Source organism: Corvus hawaiiensis, chromosome 4 (assembly GCF_020740725.1).
Source record: "Corvus hawaiiensis isolate bCorHaw1 chromosome 4, bCorHaw1.pri.cur, whole genome shotgun sequence".
NCBI classification, from domain to species: domain Eukaryota; kingdom Metazoa; phylum Chordata; class Aves; order Passeriformes; family Corvidae; genus Corvus; species Corvus hawaiiensis.
This window is the reverse complement of record NC_063216.1, coordinates 63,353,648-63,375,901: the sequence shown is the minus strand read 5'-3', so window position 1 is coordinate 63,375,901 and position 22,254 is coordinate 63,353,648. Positions and strand designations below refer to the sequence as shown.

At 39.0% G+C, this 22,254-nt stretch overlaps 1 protein-coding gene across 10 annotated transcripts in view; it reads left to right on the top strand.

Annotated features, from left to right (window-relative positions):
- The first annotated feature begins 8,892 nt into the window (after positions 1–8,892).
- TAFA5 (TAFA chemokine like family member 5) overlaps positions 8,893–22,254 on the top strand; it is a 518,314-nt gene continuing 504,952 nt past the window's right edge. For 3 of the 10 annotated variants that reach the window (XR_007203093.1, XM_048300902.1, XM_048300903.1), the window contains exon 1: positions 8,896–9,424. Coding sequence is in view for 6 of the 10 variants with exons in the window: in XM_048300902.1 (XP_048156859.1) it covers positions 9,232–9,424 (193 nt within the window). In the remaining 4 variants the exon portion in view is untranslated. Of the gene's footprint in view, positions 9,425–22,254 lie in introns of all 10 variants that reach the window. The other 7 variants (XR_007203096.1, XR_007203095.1, XR_007203094.1 and 4 more) reach the window with 4 other exon arrangements.

Here is a 22,254-nt window from a genome sequence, read left to right as displayed (position 1 = left end):
GTGGATAGAAAAGCATTCAGAGTCCTAATAAGAGGACAGGACTTACCCTTGTCCTCAGCTTTTTAAAGTGGATGTCTCCAGGTTATTTCTTAAGCTTCACCATTTGCTGACTTTATGGTCAGATCATGTGCTGAGGTACCCAGCCCTCATCATGCTGTCTGAAAGCACAAATGTTAGATAAGAGACAAATACCTTGAAAAGAGGCAAGAATAAGTAACTATAATTTTAAAAATATAAATTTATTTATTTATTTTTATTTAGTACTATACAGTTACTTTTTAAAGAGCAGCTGAAGGTGGTAAAGACCTTTGGAATTAGTGTAGTCGTACCTCCTTGCTCAAAGCAGTCTCAGTTACACCAGACTGTCCAGGACATTATCTAGACAGGTTTTGCATATTCCCAAGGATGGAGACCGCACAAAGTCACTGCACAACCTGTTCCAGGGTATGATCACACTCAAAGTAAAATATTTTTTCTTATAATTAAGTGGAATTTCCTCTGTTTCAATTTGTACCTATTGTCTCTTTTCCTTTCATTGAATAAGAAGAGTCTGTCTTGCCCCATCAGGACCCATTACTAAGACATGCATATACATACACGGAAAAAACCACACACACAGCCTTCTCTTTTTGATGATAAACAATTTCAGCTCTCTCAGCCTGCCCTTGTACAACACGACTCTGATTCCTTAACCACTCTCTCAGCTGCTTTACTAGGGAGAGAGATGGACATAACTTTCCTGTGCTCTCCTATACTACTTCTTCTGAGAGTTCAGTATGGGACAAACCACTCCAGATGTATCTCACCAGTGCTAGCTAGAGGAGGAGGACCACCTTCTTCAACCTGCTGACAACACTCTGCCTAATGAAGCCCAGGAGGCTGCTGGCTTTCTCTGCAGGAGCATGTTGCTGACTTCTGGTCGCCTTCATGTCCTCCAGGACTCTCAGGTCATTTTCTGCAAAGCTACTTTCCACATCGTGGGCCCCAGTCCATAGTCCCTTAACTCCATAGGAGTTAATCCTCTGCAGGTGTAGGACTTTGCATTTCCCAGTTTTGAACTTCAGGAGCTCTGTGAATGCCAAACATTTTATCTGAAGCCATGCTTCAGCACTGACAAACTTTTGCAAGATGCACATGGAAGTGACAGTTTTAGAATCAAATACGTCCACTGCCTTATGAAAAAATACCTTTCTCTAATTCAGCATTTACTGCCATCTCACCACCTCTTGTTCTCCCTTCCACTGCCCCCCATAAAAATCCCACCCAAAGTCAAAAATCCCAAACTAAAAATTATTTTACCAGCAAGATCCTTAGTAAATTGCTCCTATTTGTAATTTACTGTTGTCCGTTCCAACATCTAGTACCCTTTATTTTCCTACCCTAGATCTAAAATCTTATTTTAGATGATAGAAACAGATTGTGTTTGATGATGAACTGAGCATTTCAGCTGACCAGAAAAAACATTGGCAATTTCAACCCTTGTCTGCTCCTCAGCAATAAATACCATTCAAGAGACAGCTTGTCTGCTTCTCAAAATTAAGTCCATCAGGTTCACGGGTTGCAGTTTGTACACTAGAGTTTTGAGTAAACCAATAGTTTCTAGTTTCCACTCAGGAAGGCAATGATTTTTTTGAGGGATTTCTTGGTTACAGAAAGTTAGCTGATTTCTGAAAGACAGGATACTGATACCAGAAACACCATTTCATCCTGCTCTAAAGAACAAATAGTTGAATTGAGAGAATGCAAAGGAACTACATTCTCTGTAAGTCTTATCAGCATTAGATGAAAATTTCAGCTTTTAAATCTGCAGCTTTGCTTGGTTTGTCACGATTTATTTTCCTGACAAAATTTCCTACTATTCACTGATAAAACATTGCTGGATGGTGAATTTAACAATTAATGTACCAGCTTACGCATGTGAACTCACTGCCTTATCATAGAGATGAGTTCTTAAAAACACATTTTTTAAATGTTTGTGTGTTACCTCACCTTCAAACAGAAGAATATTTTATCAAAATTCTCTAGGTCTTTACAGAAAAAAGACATTAACAATTCATGATTCTAGCAGCAACTAAGGCAACAAGAGACATTTAAACCATTGTCAAAGAGCTGCTCAGAAATGTATTGGCTTCATTATCAACAGAATTCAGCTCTCAAACATATCCCTGTACTCTACCTCCAGACAATACCACCTCTGTCTTCTCCTATAGCAAGGTTTGTGAAGAAAGGGCAAGATTTCCAGGAAAAAAAGCAGGGAGACACAGCCTCATATGCCCTTACCTCTCTGGTGTGTGTGTTAAAATGTCCAAGGAAATAAGGGTTTACATAGCAAACCCATAGGTGGCTTCAGAGCACACTCCCTGAAAAACGGGATCACGCAGTTGCCAGATCTACAGGGATGCTTTTTTCTCTTTAATGGGTGCTTGCTGATTGTATATACAGAAAAGTATAGGATACTTTGATTTCTCTCTCCCACAGAATACGGTGCAGGGAAGCTAACAGATACAGGACAGAAAAAAATACAGGACTGACATAAAGAAAATTAGATCTTTGTGACTGTACACTTCTTAACACGTGTAAATGTCAAGGGTGTAAGTTATCAAATTGTGGTGTGTCACTGAAGGAAAAAAGTAGAGGGAAATCAGAGAAAAAAAAAAAAAAAAGACAAAATGGAATAAATTCCCAGGCAAGTAATGTACTCTTTCCTCACTTTAAATACATTGTAAAAGAATGTGTTATTTGTCATGTAATCAAAAGCAGATTTTTCTGGACACTTTGGAACAGGCTCTGAATTCAGTGTCCCTTTTGCTTGATTGCACAAAATTAAACTAGACCTAATTCACAACAGATCTGATTAATAATTTATGTAGTTTCCAAGACAGAAATTTGCTCATAGTCATGATTTCACATCTGTCTCATTTTCTATCTATTTGCTGTAATGAAAGCAATTTAACATATTTGGATTTATCTCAGGTTTGTTTGCTGTTTCATGTTTGGATTTCTATCCTAATGTTTTTTAAATAACTCACCTTCCTAAATTATCCATGTATGCAAGTTAGTTATTTTTGTTCTTGCTGTCAAATCCAGTATATTACATCACTGTAGCTCACGTAATGACTCACTTCTGAATGATTTGGTAATTTACTAAATTCCAGACACTTTTATAATATCATTTAAGATACTCCCCAATTTTTTTTTTCTGAACTAGTGAAGGTTGCTAAGTGACAGGAATGTACTTATCTGCCACACCAGTTGCAGGCATTTCAATGCAAAGAAACAATTTTACACACCCACACCATAAAAAATAAACATTTTATTAGTGCATGCTATAAAGAGATGCAGTTTATTTTAACCCAACTTTAGATGTGATGTTTGGACAGTAAAGTGGGTTTTTTTCAATTTTAGGATCTAAGTGATAAGGCAGTAATTTTACAAGAAGTTCATTTAATCTCTTGGTCATCTACAACTAGTATTTCTTTTAAAAAATGGCAGACACATTTTGAAAGGATATAATATTGGTGTCAGTTTTTAATAAAAACTGCAGACTTGTCTTTGACACAAAGTGGAATTAAAATGCACTTTTAAGTATTTCTCCTTCATTGCTTTTCTGCATTTTAGTGTAAAGACTAAAAATAAAATTCAGTCAGGATGATAATGTGGATGTTGTGACAACACATCAGTTATACAGATAGGTATAAAAATGTTTTGGTGACATATTCTCACTGTCACTTTCTTGCTTTTTTAAAATGCTTGGCTTTGCACGTAATTGGACAGGTTAACAGCTGTCAGCGAACAACTTCATAGATTTTGTTTTACAGGGTGAGGATCTCCCATAACTTATGAAAGCTTTCATGTTAAATCAAAACCACATACAGCTTTTCAAACCATATCTATATCACACGATATCTATAATATCACTGGCAAATAATTAAAGTTAGGGAAAAACCCCCAAACCCAGCTAAACTAATAATGGCTAGAAAAAAAATAAAGAACACTACTAACTGGTACTCTGATTCTGTTAAAGAAAGAAGATCAGTGAAAAGGCACAGTTTACAAGTAACAGGGTTGTAGTTTTGCATTTGTAAAAATCAACAAAAGCACTCATCACTGAGAACACCTAACACATAGACCACACAATGCAATAAAGTAACATGACTTATATTTGGTCAACAGCTTCCCTCTAAATATAATTTGACTATGCATTAACAGAATTGTTCTTAGGAACCTTACTGTTACTGACCATAAAAAAGCCTATTTCATGTACATGTATCAAAATATCTCTCTACAAATTTTAAAATACTCTGAAAACAAAGACTTTTACTGAACTAGTGGGTAAGAATAAAGTTTCTTATCCCACCATTTCAGATGTATGAAGCTCACTGCCATTTAGACTCAAATATGATTTCTGTTATTGAAGGACTGAACTTTCTAAATTATAATTTCACAATAAAATAAGCATGCAACTACACAGTCTCTCTTTCTTCCTTACTCTTTCTTTGTTCACAAATACAATAATTTTCTGCTTCATGTAAATCAATAGCAAAAGCTTCCCTACTAAATAGATGGTCAATATTCTGGGCACTAAACAGGTTTAAAAAAAAAGTCATTGAGGCATGTGTCTAGTTAAAATATTTTTTCCAAAGATAGCCTAAGATCAGTAAATACAAAGACAGTAAAGCTCCTCATAAAATCTAACTAAAACTATTATTTTTCCTCAACCATGAATTTGTATCCCCTGACTCAAGAAAGATGAAGAAAATTTAAGTTCTCCTGCACTTTTTTTTATATTTGCTATGGTTGTTAAAGAGGTGCTATGGATTTTTATAAAGAGACATACAGAATTGTTTAATTAATTTGTTGAAAATACAAATGGTTAAATAAAGTTGAGGAGCTTACTTTCTTAGTATTAAGCTCTACTGCTCTTCCTTTGAAAATTCTTTCGAGCTAAAACAACAAGCTTATATTACACAGCTCTTGTATGTAGTTCATGTTTTTAACATTGTAAAAAAAAGAAGTTTTAAATGCTGCTATTGTTTTACATCTATTTTGCTAATATTTATCTCAAAATTAACAAACCTAATCAATAATGTCCAGCCAGATATTCTGTTTTTTCCTTGAAACAAACATTTAGAATCAACTGAATAATTTTATTTTATCCCAAGCTAAAGCTCAGTTGTTGGCTTGAATATTATTGATTGGTAATTCTCTCTGAAGTATACTGAATCAGTGCAATGCCATGTAATTTACTCACTATTTATTTAAAACTTCTATTTTCAAAGTAAATAAGCAAATTCAAAAAGAACAGAAGATCTCTCTGTAAAGACCTGAAGAACATTATCTACCTTCTACCATGTACATGCTTGATGCTAAATGAATGCTAAGATTTATCCTCTGTATAGATATATCCTCTGTAGATTATCCTCTCACCTGTAATAGAGGTCAACATCACTACACAGGCTTCACAGGTCTGATGTGTTAGCAGAAAGCAGTGATGCATATACACATTATGGACAAACTCTGACACACAAATACAGCCTACGACAGGCTTCAAACTATGCCTTTTCTAGTCAATAGATACATTTTACTTATCATTTCAGCTAGAGCAATGGCATAACCTATTTTAGTAAAGAGCTTAAACATTATTTCAATTTCCTTGTAAATATTAACTCTTCCAACAGCAATGGCAGAATGAGAGATCTGTGTCTTTGACTGTATGGGAACAAATCTGATTTCTGAAAAGGGTATTTCACTTTGACATACAGCCTTTAACTTGGGTTTTTATTTTCTTTTCAGCTTTCAGACATCTGTCCATGACTTTAATCACTCTTTCTTACATTTCTGTACACACAAATCTGAATACTGGGATTTCTTGGGAGATTAGGGAGGCGATAAAAACAGGCCTCACACATTTTCCTTGAAAATCAATGTGAGAGGAACATATCAAGAACGGGGTAAGCAAATTAATTTGAGATCACATTCTGCCACTTTTTCCTTCAGTAAGACTTTACACTGTGAATAGTGTCACTGTAGGAGGAAATACTTTTCAATACAAGACCATGCAGAACAGCCAGGCCGTTACTGGAGATCAACGTGCACCCACAAAACAAATCAGCAGTGACCTAAAATTACATTTTAAGAGTGGTTTTAAGTCTTGTCTTTGACAATCAAATTAGAATGTAATGTTTGAAAATCTTTCTTAATTTAAAATTTCTTTGTAAAACTATTACAGGTAGTTGTATAGAAACACCAAGGCCCCAGCTCTGTGGTTCCTGTATTCAGTGAGTAGTGCCTTACTTTCTGAATAACTGAGTAGTTCTCCAGCACGGGAATTAACTTGGTCTCAAGCGAAGAATGTCAGTTCTCAGAATTATCAAAGCAAGCCTTTAGCTTCTGCATCAACCTTCAAGCTGTATTTAGGTGAACAGTAACCATGATTCCCGCTCCTCAGACTGGAAGCTGGATGTATTTCCAAGGGAAATCCTCTTGTCTAACCACAACTTCTTGGGTAAAGATCTACTATATAAATTCTGTGGACCCTACTGAAAGGTATAGTGGCCTATATACTGCTGCAGCTGTCCCTTATGGCTTTAGAGTCTTCTAATCTATACATCATACTATATATCTCATCTCAAGATACTCATGCTTTTTCTTTATAGTAATTTTTAAAATATGCAATTTTACTGGACATTCATTACTCACAGATGTAACGGAAATAAATTTTTTCCATAAATACAGAAAACTGCTTAATTTACATGTTAGTCCTGGAATTGCAATAAACACCACCACATCATGCAGAGCCATTTTTATTGCTTAACACTTTTTTACATCTAGTCTGAGAATAGGAATTTTGAGAGTCCTAGTTTTTAGAAAAACTCATGAAGCTGTACAACTTCACAACATAAAATTGAAGTAATACTTCAGGATTCCAAGGAGGATGACGAATTTATATTGACTTAGAAGGAAAATATAGTGTCTAAGTCAGGGATGGAAGGTGATACAAAGATTTAGTCTCTACATACAAATAGTCTTTTAAATTATATGGGGAAGGAGAATACAGCTTAGCATGTTGTCTTAATGCTTGAGTTGTGCTCTATTCTAGTTTTCAAATATACTAGAAAAGAAATTCCCATGAAAATAAGGGAAAAGAAAGTCACGTCTTGGAAGGAGATGTTCTGGTACCCAAATGTAGTTGTACTCAAATAATAGTTAAAATTTCATCTCTGAAGCATGTTTGAACACATTAATCTATTGCCCTACCAGTTCAGGATGAAACCTTTCTGGTAGAAAATCTTCTCGAAGACATTACATCAGCAACATCCTCATGGTGCAAAACTGAACTTAGTTACAAGTATCTAGTCAAGTGCAGCTGTACTAAAAAAGTCCTTACAGTCCTGTCTTGTGAATATTGCATCATTCACATGCAGTGTTAAGTCCAGATGTTTATAATGGCAAACAACCAGACAAACCTGGGGCTTCTGAAGGAATATGGATGAGCTTTTTCATGGCATTTTCATTATGCAAGTAAAACACAGGAGGAGATAATGGGGACATTTTGTGACCAAGCTCCTCTTCTAGTCTGCCGATCCTGCATGTACTTGGAACGTGACTACCTTCTGCAGAACTTAAAATATTAATTTGAAGACATTGCTATGGAGACTCCGAATGGAAAAGCTCAACTACCTGGTCCCTCTTAAAACATTTAAGCTTTTTATCATAAAGGATACTGGCACACATGTGAACTCAAGCCCTCTAAAGTGGGTTTCATACCGATGTGTTGCTGTCATTTCAGCGACAGAAACCGCGTGCCAACAGCAGTCCCCATAAGGACCGCAGATGGATACATAATGAGGAGTTGTTTCTTTTAGCATCTATGGTCGTGTCGAGGCGCAATACACCGTGGAGATTTCGAGCCGCACCGTGCAGGTGAGGGGACGGGGAAAGACAATTCCCTGGGCCACTTTTCCTTCTGTCGAGACCCCGTCTCAGCCGAGGGCAAAGACTCCCAGAGGGGGCTCTGGGCGGGCACCGGCTCCGCTCCCTTCCCCTCTGCTCGGTTCCCCGCCCCGCGCCACCACTCCGCTGGCGGCCGTGGGCAGACGCTGGGGGCCGGAGCCGCCTCTGCCCTGCCGAGGCACAGGGCTCGCCCCACGGCCCCTGCCCGCCGCACAGCCCGCGCCCAGCGCCGGCCCCGCAGGGCTGGCAGCAGCCTCTGCGGGGACAGGGACAGTCGCCCCGCAGCCCCTCCCTCCCTAGACCCGCCGGGCGCCGCCCCGGGAGCGGGAGAGGGGACCGGCGCGGGGCCGGGGGCGATGCGAGCCCCGGGGCGGGCGCGCTCCTCCGGCGGGGACGCGCGAGCGGAGCGGCGAGGGGGAAGGACCGCTCCGCTCGGAGCGCTGTGCACCTGTGGGCGTGACCGCCGGCCCCCTCCTCCTCCTCCTCCCGCTTCCCTTTACTTGAAGGGCCGGCGCCGCTGTAGCGGCAGAGCCTGAGAGCGGAGCGGGCGGCGCACGGAAAGGAGGAGACCCGCTGCCGACCCTCCGCCTAAAGTGTCCCGGCCGCCTCTCGCGCCTCCGCCCCGTCGAGCCGCAGGACCGGTCGGGAGGGGAGCCCAGGCTGGACAGGCCGGGAGGGGACGGGGCTATCCTCGGCCTGGGGGCGCCGGGCCGGGGCGCGGATCGCCCTCGCAGCGCGGAGCTGCCTGGCGGAGCCCTGCCCGGCGGGCGGGCGGGCGGCGGTGGCGCCGGGCTGCCCTCGCCCCTCGGTGGCCCCCGCGGCCATGCTGCCCTGGGCTGGGGGGCGGCGGCGCCCTGAGCGGGGGTCGCCGTAGAGCGGCGGGCGGGCGGGGGAGGCCCCGCGTTAGCACCTCCGGGGCCCGCGCTCCGCCTGCGGGGGCTGCCACCGGGGAGGGGGAGGCAGGGGAAAGGACAGCAAGCGGAATAACTTCTGCAAATTAAAAAAAAAAGAAAGGGGAAAAAAAAAAAAAAAAAGGCTCGTTCGTGGGACATCTTTGAAGCTCAGTACCACGCGAGGCATCCAAATCGCAGTGAAACCCTCCAGGCTAGTGAATCCCACTGCAGTGACAGGAGGGAAGCTGGCTGGGGCCACTGTGCCCAAGCCCTGCATGCATTAGAGTCGCCTTGGCTTTCTGGCTGGAAGATGATTCCTGCAACAGGACCATGTTGCTGATGACGAACAGCAAAGACGTTGGAAGATGCCTTCCTTGAGGATTACATGTGGAGAAAGGCCATCAGTCAAGGGGAGAGCTGGCTGGTGAAACTGTCTGACTTTCCCCCCACCGGGGAAGTGGCTTCAATGGCTCCATCTCCCAGGAGAAGCAGTAGGAAAGATGCCAACGCCTTGCCAAGCATGTCCTCAACTTTCTGGGCTATCATGATCCTGGCTAGTCTCCTAATCGCTTACTGCAGTAAGTACATATTTGTCCGGTGCTTTTGCTGGGCACAAATCTCTGATCTTCCCATCTGAGGTAACGCTTCAGGCAAAGGCCAAGCTCTGAAACTGGCAGACATAGGTACTGTGCCTTAGACTTGGCCCTCAGCACATCTCCCCCCACTCCTCTATGATAAAGTAGGTAGACTGACACTTTAATGCTGCTGCTTCTCAGGAGAATGAGATATCCTTAGGTTGTAGATGTGGCATTTCCAGTCCAAACAGTAACGTCTCTTGGATTTTAGAAACAAACTTTCTAGCGGTAGTAACTCTGATTCACTATTCACTGCTTAGTGTCAGATATTACCAATTCCTCCTAGGCTGCTCCCTCCTCTACACATTCTCCTAACTCTGTCCACCTTCCATGAAGAGGAGCTGGTTTGCTTATGTTCATTCTTTTAGGAAGCACATACTTAATCAAGTGACAGATGTCTTAACATCCCTGGGATCGTATGTGATCCTCTGAAATGCCATAAGAGAAAATCTTGGCACTTTCTTAGCATATCCTCAGCAGTTTAGTAAGTCCATGTTGCCAGTTTTAGAGCTGCATCTCAGGTTATTGGTAGAGTTTTTATATTCTTTTTTCAGTCTTGATAGATTTTCCATTAATCACACTGTTGCAGATAAGGTATCTGTTAGAATCAGGTACTCGGACTATAAATACTTTTAAAAGTCTTTAATTTTTCCTGCTTTTTGTTTGTTTGTTTTGTTTTGCTTTCAGCAAGAATTGTTTTCAAGCAGTTATATAATGTAAATGGAGCTAATGCCCATACTTCAAGTCAAGGAATGCAAGTTAGTCCATAGCACCAGAGTGGGAAACTTGCAAAGAGAATAGAAAAAGCAGTTTTTACACAATAATAAAAAAAGGACACAGTTTATCAGAGAGGACCCGCATAGCTTTGCCAAAATGAATCTACACTGTATTTTTCCCCCCTGAACTGAATGGAGTCTGTAATTTACCCATGGTGCATATTGCTTTCATTAGCTGTAGCATAAAAGATTTTGCACTAGGCTTGTCTTGTTGAGCTGTAATAGGTGTAGGCTATGATGAATAGGAAATAGATGCTTTCTATTTTGCAGGAATTTGCAGGAGCATGCCTGCTGCATTTCTTAACCCTCTATTCCATTCCCTCCAACTACATTACGTTGACCATTTCTCTGTCTGTGTGTTCTGGGATTTTTTTGAAACAAGATTGTAATTGGTTAGGAGAACCTTTAGTTCACTTTTGTTTTGCATATTATAGAGGCTCTTCGTAGTGATGACACTGAAAGGGCATTATTCCAAAAAGAATAACATATTTTGTAATATTTTTTTGTAATTTGGCACATTTTGCATTGCGCTTCTCATTAATAAAATCATAATAAACAGGCCACACTTTTAATAATATAATTTTGTACATAATGCTATATTCAATGTGTTAATATAAAGGATATAATAAACAACATAGTGAGTTTTAAAAGAATTTATTGTATACTAGGAGTGCATATTACAGAATGAATAGTTCAATGTAAAAGGAATTCAGCTTGATATTAGTGATAGGAAATATTTTATTAAGTTTGTGCTAGAAGTGTCCAGAGAGTCACAGGCTTTTTATGAGAATATATGAGATCTTCTGTGCATATATTTTCTATCAACATGGCCTCAAAAAGAGTTAGCATAAACTCTGACACTTCAAAAATTATTTATTTTCAGCATTGTGAAGTTTGACAGTGTTTTGTCCTAAAAATGCAGTAATCCATTTGAATTGCTACATATTGTTCATTGTTTATTTTTTGCATTGTTTACCGATGAAAAATGCAAATGTTGGCTGATAATCTGAAGGCATTTTCTGGTGTGCTTAAAGACCAGTTTCTAATTAGTTCTCTCAGCCAGTGTAGATGGTGTTCCTCAAATATGTAGTACACTCTTCATTTCATATAGCACTGAAAAGCACCATGCTGCTTAAAATATGCAGTGTCAAAACACTCCACCATTTATGTAATGCTTCACTGATTTGACAATTGCAATTCCAAATGTTAATGAAGCATCGTGAATATTTTCTCTAGTGGTAGTATTTGAGACATTGCAAAAAATGGTTTTTGCTCTGTGAAAAATCAAGATGAAAAAAAAGTGAAGCTATTTCTAGGTAAAGCAGCACTTCAGATTTTATGAATTCTTTTAAAAATCAGCTAAAATTTAATCAGTCTTTTTTTCATCTGATGCCTTTTTCTGAAGAAAAGCAGATCTGGTGTTGGAGGGGACATGATGACTTTAAAAAACGCTTTAAAAATAACAGGATTGTGATATTTCTTAGGAAGTAAAAGAAATGAATTTGACTATATAAGGTGTTCTCTATTTTCCCCCACACCTTGTTGTCAGGTATATGGAAGTATACCAATAAAGGTGAATATATTATCAAAATAATTATAGGAACTTAATATTTTGTTATCTCTCACTGTATCATTCTACTGCAATCAAACCCTTCAGCCTCCAAAACAAAATCTGGAAAAGAACTTTTCAATTTTTCCTTTCTTAATAGCACTGTAAGTAAAATTTTTGATCTATCTTGCCTCTTTCCATTTTTAATCTGTTAGTCCGACAAAGCTTATTCCTGAATCAGTTACTTGAACATTGCTTCTCTTTCTCCTAATTACTTTGTGAATCTTTGTTTCTGGAAGTGTATTTGTTGTACAATAGTCATCCCTGTTACTGGGAACAACCAGTAAACACCATACTCTTAAGTTCCACTTGACAGATAAGCACATTTATAAAGAATGTTCTGGATGTACATGTACAACCCATTAGACTTTCATTTATACTTTAATATCTGAAGCCCAATCATATTACTATTGATGTGGTAAAATGATAAACTGATAATTTTTTCTTTCTTAAATGTTTAGATTATACTTAGGGATAATGGCTCCATCCTATGGTGGAAGAGAAACCTGCATCAAATCAATTAGGTTAGTTGCTATAGTGATAAATATAATGTAATATTCTCCGTCTGAAGGAAAATGGTCTGATTTGGTAGGCTCTCAACAGGGGAAGACAAAAACAAAGTAGTAGAAATAGGCTTTTTTTGGTCCTTGGTGTGACCCACAAGGAGTTAGTTTACTTAACAGAAGCATCAGTAAATGTAAAAACAGCCTCAGAAGGCTCTTCTGGTAGAGGGTGGCCACCTTTGTGGCAATTCAGAATTAAAAGAGTTGTGGCATTTTTGGATTCCAGACATGCATCTTGCACACTTGTCTAATGAACAGGAGTAAACCAGAGAGAAGTACCTGCAGTGAATACCTCACGTTGTGTTTTTTACTGTTGTAAAGGTAAAATGAGTAGGGAGTATTCATGAACTGGAGTATGTATTTTGCCATGTTAGAAAGTTTGGTCAAATTAAAGAAATTCTATGTGGTATCACAGCTGCCTGCTACATCAGGAATCTAAATAACATAGTTGTGATTCAGAACTACTTTTTTTAGTGCATTTATTCAGTTGACTTTGCTATAAATATTGAGGAGCTTTTTATATGTAAATGGTAACTTTGTAAGCAATATATGAATCAGCTTTTAGCAAAGTTGTGGCTGTTACAAGCTTTTGCTTTTCCTTATTTTATACTGTTTAGTAAGCATAAGGAATAGAACATTAGAGCCCTGTGCTGTTCTGTTAAGGTAATACTTCTAAGGGTGAGTAAATGTTTTTTTTGAAAAGAGCTACCAAAACTGAATGGTACTTGGAAAATTGGCCTTCTTGCTTTAAATATTGTGTATGGAAGAAACAGTATGAAACCCAGCATTTGTGCTTACTAAATGGTGATAGTACTAGGAAAAAGAATCTAAAAGTCCAAAATGCAAAGTATTTCCCATAACATAATACAGAGATGTTTTTGCTGTTGCTGAGCAGGGCTTACACAGAGCCAAAGCCTTTTCTGCTTTTCCTGTTGCCACACTGGTGAGGAAACTGGGGATACCTGGGAGGCTGGGAGGAGACACAGTCAGGAGAGGTGACCCCAACTGACCAAAAGGCCATTCCAGACCATGTGACACCATGCTCAGTATATGAAACGGGGGGAAGAAGGAAGAAGGGGAAAGGTTTCAAGTGATGGTGTTCGTCTTCCCAAGTCACTGTTATGCATGATGGAGTCCAGCTTTCCTGGGGATGGCTGAACACCTGCCTGCCCATGGGAAGGGATGAATTAATTCCTTGTTTTGTTTTGCTTGTGTGCATGGATTTTGCTTTCCCTACTAAACTGTCTTTATCTCAATCCACAAGTTTTCTGGCCTTTACCTTTCTGATTCTCTCCCCAGTCCTGCTCGTGGGGAGAGAGTGAGCGGCTGTCTGGGCCTTGGTTCCTGGCTGGAGTTAAACCATGAAAAAATATTATATTATATTATATTATATTATATTGACCTCACCTTAAATTGAGATCCTGTTACATATTGGGTAGACACTGCACATTTGAGAAATACCTTTTCATTGTCCTGTTCAGGAGCTGCTCTCTGTCTGAAAGACACGGGCTACTATGGTCTCTAGGTCTTACTGTTCTTACTTATGCTCTTTGAGACTGCCAGCAGGGATGGCAATTAACTGTGACTGTCACCTGGCCACTTCTACAACAGGAGCTACCATATCATCATGTATCAGCTACTGAACAGCTGTCAGATGGTAAATGGTCACTGCCCATTTATGTTGGATGAAAATAAGCTACCTCTAAATGAAAGCCTATAGCTCCTGTTATTGATCTGTTATCATTTAGGTAACTTCTTCTGTTTTCAAAACTGAAAAACACAGGTTTTTTAAAAATCTGTTTACCTGATCTGTAACTTTATTATGTTTTCTGCAAGAATTACTGTGTATGTATTTTTCCCAAACCCTGCATGCAGGATGTGACATAGAGAGCAACTGTCATTAGTAAAACTTTTTTCAGTCTAATTTGTATATAGAAATCAAAAATTATACTTTCATGACATTAAATAAGAAAAGTAAAATATTAAAATTCTGTTTCTTTATGTAATGTCCCAGCTGCTCCTTTTGAAGTAGGATCAATTTTTGAGATAAAACCAGTGCTTTGAACTTGGTGGCCTCTACAACGTACTACCTGTCAATGTGAGTACCAAACTGACACTGAGATTGCCTCACCAGTTGTATTGTAGTCTGTCCAGATGATATATTACACAGAAGTCCTTGGCACCAACAGAAGAAATGTCTTCTTACTGCATTCAATATTGAATTCGACCCTTTAAGGCTAAGTAAGCACCATTACAATTTCTTACAATTTCTCAAATATATTTGAATTCTGGTAATTCATACTTCCATTGCAAGTATAACCACTGATAAAGATGGACAATGGGAAATAGGTAGGGAGGGGAAACTAGAAGAAAATGGATATTTTCATTTAAATACATGGCAGAGGAGTATTCCATGTCTTTCAGCAGGATTGACAGGACAGAGATTGAGACCTCTTTGACAGCTTTTTTATGCTGTTTATGTAATGTACTATTTTTTTCTTACCATATACTATGAAAACAGTACTGGGGGCATGGAGTAGAGCCCTGCTGCTCAAGCTAAGGGTGTAAACGTGAGCTAGATTGGATTTTGTTTTACTGGGGTCCCATTAATCTTTTGGTCTTTCTTTACTGATGCCACTGAAGAAGTAGTAGTAAGTCCTTCACTGAGCTTAACCCTTAGGGGTGGGTATTTCCCCACTTGTTCTTCTCTGCTAGAAGCTGATGGTATGAAATATCTCAGTTTTTAAGATGTAATTTAGTGCTTTCTTAGAGAGTGCTCTAACTGTAAGGCTATTATGTGAAAAAACCCCATTGACAGCAAGTCCAGCATCTGGCATGTCAAATACTGTTTTTTAGAGGTATGCCTTGAATGTTGTCAATAACTCAAAAATGCACTTGAATACTGAGCTACATATAGTAGAGTTAGATATATAGGCAAATCCTGGCAGCTTTGAGTAACCCACAGTCTTCCTGGTCTTTGTTGCTATATTCAAACTAGAATGTTTCCATGCTTAGTCTTATGTTTGATCAGGTGTGCTGTTCCACTGCTGGGCTGGGAATCTATTTTTTTTTTCTGTGTTTAAATCTAAGTTAGACTGCTTTTTGCACAGATGGTTGGCAAATATGCTTATTGTAGATGTTTTGGAAGTCATCTCCTCATGGATATGCTTTTATGTTAGCCCTGCAAATAGGAAAATGTTATGTGGTGACTATTTGAAAATATATGAACCGTATTTACACTGTTTTCCAATATTTTTAGTATAGAGGTTTATTTCAAAGACTTTGTGCATATTTTTCAATAAAAGGACTTTTCATGAATAACAAGTAAAATGGTAGAGGGTTTTACATTTATGTGATGGTCTTTGGATCTCTTCCAAAATGTGTGGTCTGTGTATTAGTTTGATCTCTGAATGGACTGCATCTTTGGATGTCTTCCTTCAAACACTTGATTGCTCTGAGATAACAGGAAATTATCTAACTGGAGTGAAGAGTATAACTTACTGTTTCTTAAAGGGGTCTCTGAGCAATAACCCCTCTGGTTTTCTCCTGAGTAGCATGCAGTTACTTAATATTATCTGTGCTTTTGCATGTCCTAACACTTCTCTTTGGTGCCTGCAGTCCAGTACAGCAATAAGGAAGTTGCTTCTCTAGAAGAAAGTGTTATTTATTTTGCCCAATTATATGCTGTTGTTGGAGAAAACATAAACTATATGTAGAGAGACCTCCAGCTTCAATTTTTCTTGTTACAATTCCCTCCAAGGCTGGTGTGACTTATTTATAGTTTTGATGGGTTTTTTTTAATGTTTATCTATTTTTTATATTTCTGCCTCATAAAATCATAGAATGCTATGTGATGGAAGGACCTTGAGGGTCAGCTAGTCCCAAACCCCCTGCTATGGTCAGGGGCACCTTCCACTAGACCAAGTTGCTCAGAGCCCCATCCAGCCTGACCTTGTGCTCTTCCAGGGATGACAACTTTTCTGAGCAATCTCTTCCAGTTCCTTGACACCCTCACACTAAGGAATTTCATCCTAATATCTAAACCTCCCCTCTTTCGATTTGAAGCCAGTAATACTTAAAAACATTGCCTCTTACCCTATCACTAAATGCCCTAGTAAATGGTCCCACTCCTAGACTGCCTAACTCTTGCAGCCTGAGTTAACCCATGCCTTTATCTGACGCTTGGCTTCAAGAGTCCTCCTCCACTGTCATATCCTGCTCTTACAACAGGAGAATGTTTTCGTAGGGCAGGATCTTACGATGTTTTCAGGATCACATACCTTACATAAGAAACCATTCTTCTGCCTTTGCCTGCAACTGAAAGTATCAATTTATGCTATGTCCCGTTTGTCCATTTTGGTGCTTTGAAGGTCTGGAACTGGGACTGTCTCTGGTTTTGTTTTATGTGGAGGTTAATTCCAGAACATAGTTAACAGATGTGTCCTATTTGTGTTTTCTGTACCAGAAACTGAGTAAAAGCCCAGAACAGAATGCCTACGAGATTGGTAACATTTCAGATTGCAAGTTATGTTGCTTGGGTTAATTCCTCTTTTTTGTCCATTGTAGGAAGGAATTGTACTGACCAACTTTATTTAAGCATGGTGGAAGAACCTGATGGTTCTGTTATGCATCATCTGAGAGAAGGGTCCTTAATTCTCACAGCAATGAGAAATCACTACATATAAAAAGAAGTCTAGCAAAAAGTAAATGGGAATGTTTACAGAGTTCTTGTTAATCCTACTAGAATTTATGGTGGCTTTGACCTTTGCTCTTGCAACTTTTTTTTTCTGATTATCTTAGAATGCTGATCTTGACAAATGTGTTCTAAGAGATGATACACTGACAAATTGAGATTCCTTTAACCCTGAATGCCTCTATCACTCTTCATACGCTCACCTGTCAATATTCCTTTTAGCGGATATTTAATTTTTCCATTGAACTAGACCAGTGCAAAGTTTGGCAGAACATCTTAACTGATGACAGAAGTGGGTTTAAGCTAAGCTGTTGCACTGTTCATTTAATGGTTGTCTTGGGGTGACTCCAAACTGGCACAATGGTTCAACTGAACGCAGAAATGTTGAAATGGTGTGGGAACAGTGGCTTCTGGCAGTTCTTCTGGCAGACGCAGAGAAAGCCCACAAAAATGATCAAGGGGCTGAAGCCTATGAAGACCAATAGAGAGAGCTGGAGTTATTCAGCCTGGAGAGGAGAAGGCTTAGGGAAGATCTTAGTTACAACCTTGCAGTATTATCAAGGGGGCTTGTGAGAAAGATGGAGAGGGACATTTTCCGAAAGCCTGTAGCGACAAGACAAAGGGTGGTGGTTTAAACTGAAAGAGAGTAGATTCACATTGGACATAAGAAGTCTTTTACTGTGAGGGTGGTGAGACACTGGCATAGGTTGCCCAGAGAAGCTATGGATGTCCAGTTCCTGGAAGCATTCGAGATCAGGCTGGATGGTGCTTTGAGCAAGCTGGTCTAGTGGAAGGTGCCCCTGCCCGTGGTAGTGAGGGTTGGAACTAGATAATCTTTAAGGATCCCTTCCAATCCAAACCAGTCTATGACTTTTGTTCTCTTGCTTTAAATTAAACAAAATGTAAGTGTAACAGATATTGAACAGTTGCCTGTTACTGATAGCATTCTCTTGTGTTACTGAAAGGGTCCACTGGTTTCTCATTTTTAAAACAAAAATGAACCTTCTGTTTAATTATACCTTGGGCAGACACTTTTCTTCTGTGCAACTTAAAAGAAATGTGACTGTTTCTTTTTTTTTTTTTTTTTTTTTTTTTTGTATACTGAACTATTACAGCTGGAGATGAGGGTCAGTGGCTCTGACCCAGGAAGAGGTGACCGGTCTGGGGAGATGGTCCCGAAAGGAATCACCTTCCCGAGGCCCGGTGTCTTCCCTCAGCTGCTGGCAGGAGGGCCCTTGCAGAGGCTGTCAGCTCTTTAGTGATATCAGCTTGTGATTCCAGCTCAGCTCTGCAGGGCAGCCTCCAGGCCAAGCCAGACCAGAGAGAGAGATGAGAAGGCTCGTGTGGCTGGTTCCACACGAAGGTAGCTTTATTGTGGGTCCCCTCTGGCGAAGGGAAGCCAGGGACGAGAACCCTCTCTGGGACGGGCCCCAGAGAGCTTGCTTTTATAGGGTTACAGGGGATCAGCAAGGGACCAATGGATTACAGAGGATCTGGGATGGGAACAGGTCAATGGGTTACAGAATGATCTGCATAGTGTCTCCCAAAGGATTGTGGGTCTGCCTTTCCTCGCCGTGACTAAAGTGGTTGCCTTTCCAGGGAGTCCTGCTGGGCGATTGTGAAATTTCTTATTTCAGCAGAGATCCCTCCAGGGCAGGGGCTGGGCATACCCCACACTGAACAAATTCCAGTGTAGTTCTGGGTACCAGCTTGAGTCATAAAAAATAGAAAATTATTTTCTGAATTGAACTGATATAATCATCTGAGTTATTATTAAAAATAATTTCGTTGAAAAATATCAGAAAGGTTTTCCAGAGCTTTCTAAGTATTTCCTGTCAGTACTGCTTTATTGAACACTCATTGTAAGGTAAGAGTTTATATGGCTTTTTGTATATATATATGTGCTCAGTAAAAAACATATCAATATTTAAAATAAAACTAAGAAGCTTTAAAATTTGATATCACCGAATGATACTGAGAGGTAAGAATTTTGATGAAATTACCTGCTCTAAAGCATTTGACCTAACGTGCTTGTAGAGCATAATATCTGGAATAATGATTCTTTTAAGATATCATTTTAAAGAACTTTCACAGATGTTTTCATTTTAAGTTCTAAGCTACAGCTGGGAAACAAACAAACAAAAACACCAAACCCAAATATAAATGTTCTGGAACTCAGATCCTCATAGATTAAAAGAAGCAGCTGACAAATAACTTCCGTTTCATCTGAACAGGATGGGTCTTCTCTTACTTTAGAGTTTTGCAGTTTAGTCATCTATATTTACCATAATCTCACTTTAAAGTCAGTGAAAACGTAAACATTTTCATAGTGCAGTTCATGTGACCTGTTTTAGATACACAATAGAGTTTAGAGTTTGAGGTAAACTGTGCTGCAGAAGTTCTTGTCTTTGCTGGCAGATAGACAACTTGCTAAGATTTTAACATATAATGTTATCACATTAATCCAGTCCTTCATTACAGCATCTTTAAAATCTTGCTCTTCTTATTTTCAAAGCCCACATTTAATATTGAAATATTTAATGCCAAGTAACTGATTCAGTATTTTTGTAGGGAAGAAAAAACACAAAAAAATGGGCTCGTGATACAGATTGATTAAGACTGTAGGTCAAGATATTGAACTAATGCAGCAAAGGATTTGTACAATTCAAGGGATGTAGTTGGCATAAATTACTGGGATTTTCGGAAGACATCTTTGCAAACAGTTTGTATCCTGAATAATTTTTGCAATGTTTTGTCTTACTGTAAATTCTCCAGTTTCTTTGCCAGTATTGTTACACTCTGGACGCTAAAAGTACTGTCTTTCCCCCAGAAGTTGGAAACTTTGTGAATTTCAGAGTGTACCAAAGGTTATCAGCTTTACCATTCCTTTTTTCTCATTTTTAAGCCTCTTCATATGAAACAATATTGAACACATTTTCACCATGCAAAGTTTTATAGTGTGGTTAAAACATTTGAAACACCTTCATCTACTACTGATTTAGGTAAGAAAAGGTTTAAATGTGTACATGTTTATAAGAAGCTGCAGGGGCAAAGAAGATCTGAAATGCTTACCGTGAATCTAAAAGAAGATATGGAGAAAATAAAAGCTTTGTGTGAAAACATTATGTGGTTATTTTTGGGAGGATATTGGGCTTTATGACCTGAGATGTTCCTCCAATTCTCCATTCTTCAGTGTAAGTGCTATTTTTACAGTCCTTTTCATCTGGAGAGATTTTTTGCCTTCTATGGCTCATTGTTTTATGTTTTTGTTTAAGGAATATATTGCTTTTCACCTTTTTTCACAGTAAATATATCTTCATGGACATTCTTTGTCTAAAAGCTGTTCGGTTCTGGTTGTGCTGCCTGTGTAACTAGAGATCTCTACCTTAATCCTGTCTACAAATGTAGAATGCCTTACTTGTCATGGTTTAGAAATGATATTCTCCAATTTAGTACTCTCACTAAAAAACTCCCCCACACTGCTCCCCCTCCATCCCGCCTCCAATTGGAGGCACAAAACATTACGGATTGAGAGAAGAACAATTTACTGGAACAGCAGTGAGATAAGAAATGAACAGTAACAGCAACAATGTTAATAATAAAAATGTTTAAAAGAGAGTGATTCACATGCAAAAATGGTCACTGCGGACCCTATGAGAAAAAACAAGACCAGACAGTTCCCCTGCCATGTTTTCTTAACGAGAAGGAACCCCTTCTCCCCAGAAGTGAGAGGGCCTTTCCCCCTCACCTGGCAATGACCTGAGGTGGTATGGAATAACCTCCCTGTCCTAGGCAGGCCCCCTCCCAGCTACTGCTAAAAATTAACCCCGTCCTGGCCAAACATTATTGTAGAGACTTTTTAACATTTATGGTGGTAGAAAGGCTTCCTTTCACATGTTTTTGCAGAGTTCTCTGAAGTGCTGCTGTGAACTCTTAAGTTGCATGAACTGCCAGTTGAAATTACAAGAAGTGGATATTTCAATAAGTGGATATAATTGCAGTGAATTAGTTTAAAAACAACTTACAATATTTGAGTATATTCTTTGGCATAAATATTACACTGACTTCACAAGATTGACATTATCTTGAGAATAGGTAGAATCATTGTCTAATGTTTTCTCAGATAATTCATCTCTATATGGAGGAAAAGGATGTCCTCAGTTTCATAGAGCGAAACGAATCTTTTCCTCTTAGTATTTTAATTTAAGCACAGACACAAAAATCAAATGATCCACCTACCTGCCTCATTTTCTTAGTTAATTTCCTGGAATTTATAGGTTAGGGGTTTTTTTTATCTCCATCAAAGACGAAATATGTAGAACCCAAGAAAACATCTCTAATACATTATATTATTAGAGCACATTCCTAATATATTTCACTGCCTTTCCTTTCACTGTTTATAATAACTGATAACCATTTCCTTCCTGAGAGCTTCTTTTAGAATTTAGTGTTCGGTGCTGGCATTAAGTTCCAGTATTAGTTTTCTGTCTTTCTGTATTTTTCAGTTTTGCTTCCTTTTTTTTTTCTTATCTAAGGTCAGGTGAATTGCCCCTACTGTTTGTCTTGCCACTTTCTGAAGTGCTTTTCTGTTAGTTGGCATGACAGGTACTGCTATGTGAATCACAGTTTGTCAGTGACTTTTCAGACAAATTAACTTGATATATGTGTAGAGAATTTTTCTCCCAACTGCTAGATCTTCAGAGATTTGAGAATTGGGCTTTTTTATGGGTTTTTTTTCCTACATCAGGTTCTGTGAGCCCAATTATAAACTCTCTGATACAGCATACTGTAGTCTGGAGTCGAAGTACCTTGTTGGAATTAAGTTTAAGTTTTCTTTTGTCATTTTCAATTATTTTGAAAGTATATTAAGCAACAGATATGGTTATTCACAGAAGGTTAGAACTGAAGTGCTGAGGAAAAAATACGCTTTCAGTTTCAGTGCATGGAATTTGAACAAGCCTTTTAAGTTGCCAAAATGCTGTACAGTGCTGGTGGATGTGATGGTTATGTATCATTTGTCATGACAAGGGCCCCTAAATTTCAGATGCATGTCAGTATTAGTGAGGTAATATGTTTTGTGTGACAAAGGACACCTATGGTTTGGCTGAATAACATCCATTTTCCCAGGAACA